This window comes from Alligator sinensis, unplaced genomic scaffold, assembly GCF_000455745.1.
Source record: "Alligator sinensis unplaced genomic scaffold, ASM45574v1 scaffold448_1, whole genome shotgun sequence".
Taxonomy (NCBI): Eukaryota; Metazoa; Chordata; order Crocodylia; family Alligatoridae; genus Alligator; species Alligator sinensis.
In genome coordinates, this window is record NW_005841870.1 from 110,610 (window position 1) to 113,099 (window position 2,490).

Here is a 2,490-nt window from a genome sequence, read left to right on the forward strand (position 1 = left end):
GAGCGGGGCGGGGGGGACTCGCGGGCGATGGGGGGAAGGGAATGAACCCGTGGGGAAGCAGAGGCGCTCAGCCTAGGGGCCAGGCACGTCCCACCCCGCCAAAGCTGCTCCAGCACCTCGCTGCTGTGCCTGTTGCTGTCTGTCTGATCATTGCTGTCTGCTTTTATCCGGTTGTTGCTGATTGTGGCCGAGTGGTGTTTGGTTGCGGCTGTTATTGCCTGGGTGTTGCTGTCTGATTGTTATGGTCTGATTGCTACTGTTTGTTACGGTCTGATCGCTATTGGCTGACTGCTACTGTTACTGTCCGATTGCTACTGTCTGTTATTGGCTGACTCTTTGCTGTCTGGTTGTTCCCCAGCTCAGGCTCAGGTGCCCGCCCATTTTCCACGTGCGTCGGGAACTGCATGTGGGGAAGCGCTAGAAAACCCCGGGCGTCCTGGCCCGCTTCCCGGAGCAGGGCTGCACTGTCCCTGCGGTGATTTCCTCCAAGCCCAGCCGTCCTCCCCCCCCCCCCCCCCCCCCCCCCCCGCCTCCAGCCCCGGGCAGTGCAGGCGGGGCGGGAGCGCTTGAGTGAGCACAGGAGCCGCAGGCGTGGGGCGTGCCAGAATGACTGATGATTTAATGCTTCTTGAAGTGTTTCGTGTTTCCTTCCGCAGGGCATGGTTTGAAAAATAAACAAAACGAGGTAAAATAAATTAACGTATGTACACTTTACAGACACCGCGTCACGGGGAGGTGGCGGCGCCCGTCGCAGGGGGTGTTACAAAAGTAAAGGGGGAGTTAGACGGGCTCCGGCAGCCCGGCAGCACCGTCGTCCTGAGAGCGGGTCCCGGCGGCATCGTGTCAGCCTGCTTAGAAGCATTTGCGGTGGACAATGGAGGGGCCGGCTTCGTCGTACTCCTGTTTCGTGATCCACATCTGCTGGAAGGTGGACAGGGAAGCCAGGATGGAGCCACCGATCCAGACAGAGTACTTGCGCTCGGGGGGAGCGATGATCTGGGGGAGGGAGAGAAAGAGACATCGGATCAGTGAAAGGAGCGAGGCAGGAGCAGAGCAGGACAAGGCAGGACCACATCCCCAGCTGGACGTGGAGGCAGGCGGAGCTGCCCTTGCTGGCAAAGCGAGGCACTGCGCTACTCCTCGCCCCCGCCCGGACAGCAGAGCTCACCTTGATCTTCATGGTGCTGGGAGCCAGGGCAGTGATCTCCTTCTGCATACGGTCAGCGATACCGGGGTACATGGTGGTGCCGCCGGACATGACATTGTTGGCGTACAGGTCCTTCCTGATGTCGATGTCGCACTTCATGATGCTGTTGTAGGTGGTCTCATGAATCCCAGCAGACTCCATACCTGGGGGCGAGGGGCTGGGTGAAGGGCACCGCGGAGAGCGAGAGGACGGGGACAGGGTTTTTCCCCGAAAAGGAAGAGCATGCACCAACTGGAGTTGCTTCCTCAGCCTGACGAAGGGTATTTATACCCTCCTCTAAGAAGTTTTCCAACTATTTGAGCTGGTCTAATAAAAAATAGCAGATCTTCCCAAAGAACCTTGTCTCCCCAGAAAGGAGGCACAGAAGAACTGCCCCCTCCTGGATCGTCTCGCCCAGCCTGTAGCACCCAGGGGCAGGGTGAAAGGGAAGGTGAACAGGGTCTGGTCAGGGTCCCCCACCCACACCCACTCTGTCCCGCTCCCATTTGCAGTCTTCAGCAGTTAAAGATTAGGAAGTCCTGGTTCAGGGGCTGCACCTCCAGCTCCCCCGCTCATTAGGGGCCGGGCCACATACCGATGAAGGAAGGCTGGAAGAGGGTCTCTGGGCAGCGGAAGCGCTCGTTGCCGATGGTGATGACCTGCCCATCAGGCAGCTCGTAGCTCTTCTCCAGGGAGGAGGAGGAGGCGGCCGTGGCCATCTCGTTCTCGAAGTCCAGGGCCACATAGCAGAGCTTTTCCTTGATGTCGCGCACGATCTCACGCTCGGCTGCCCGGGGGGTGGAAGAACAGGGGTCAGAGCAGGCGGGGATGGGGAGGGAGCGGCACAGGGGCGCGGAGGGAGCGGGCACACGGAGGTCCGAGGAGCCCCCGGGGCAGGCGCCGCACGTGGCAGCAAAGATCACACAGGAACTGCGGTCCAGCCCCTTAGTTCTGAGCCATGCCCCTTCCCTGTCAGCCTTGCTCGGCGTTCTATTGGCCACGCCCCCATCCTCCCTAACCACACGAACCCCGTCCCTTTCCTTTGGATCACGTCCCTTCTTCCATTAGCCCCGCCCCCTTCCCCCTGTCAACCCCGCTCAGGGTTCCACTGGCCGCGCCTCCGATCTCCCTAACCACGCCCCTTCCCCATTCACCCAGCCATTTAACCCTGCAGCTTTTGGTGACCACGCCCTTCCCGTTAGCCCCGCCCAGTATACTGTTGGCCGCGCCCCCATCCTCCCGTCACGCCCCTTCCATACTGCTCCTGCCCTTTTCGCCTTCTCCCATTAGCCCCGCCCCTTTCC

The 2,490-nt window shown here is 60.7% G+C and overlaps 1 protein-coding gene across 1 annotated transcript in view; it reads right to left on the reverse strand.

Annotated features, from left to right (window-relative positions):
• Nucleotides 1–590: 590 nt before the first annotated feature.
• The window catches only part of ACTA1 (actin, alpha 1, skeletal muscle), a 5,249-nt gene continuing 3,349 nt past the window's right edge, over nucleotides 591–2,490 (reverse strand). The window contains exons 4-6 of the mRNA XM_025194722.1: nucleotides 1,782–2,252; nucleotides 1,169–1,350; nucleotides 591–996 (exon numbers count right to left, since the gene is read on the reverse strand). Of these exons, the coding sequence (XP_025050507.1) occupies nucleotides 853–996; nucleotides 1,169–1,350; nucleotides 1,782–2,252 (797 nt within the window). The 3' untranslated portion in view covers nucleotides 591–852. The remainder of the gene's footprint in view (nucleotides 997–1,168; nucleotides 1,351–1,781; nucleotides 2,253–2,490) is intronic.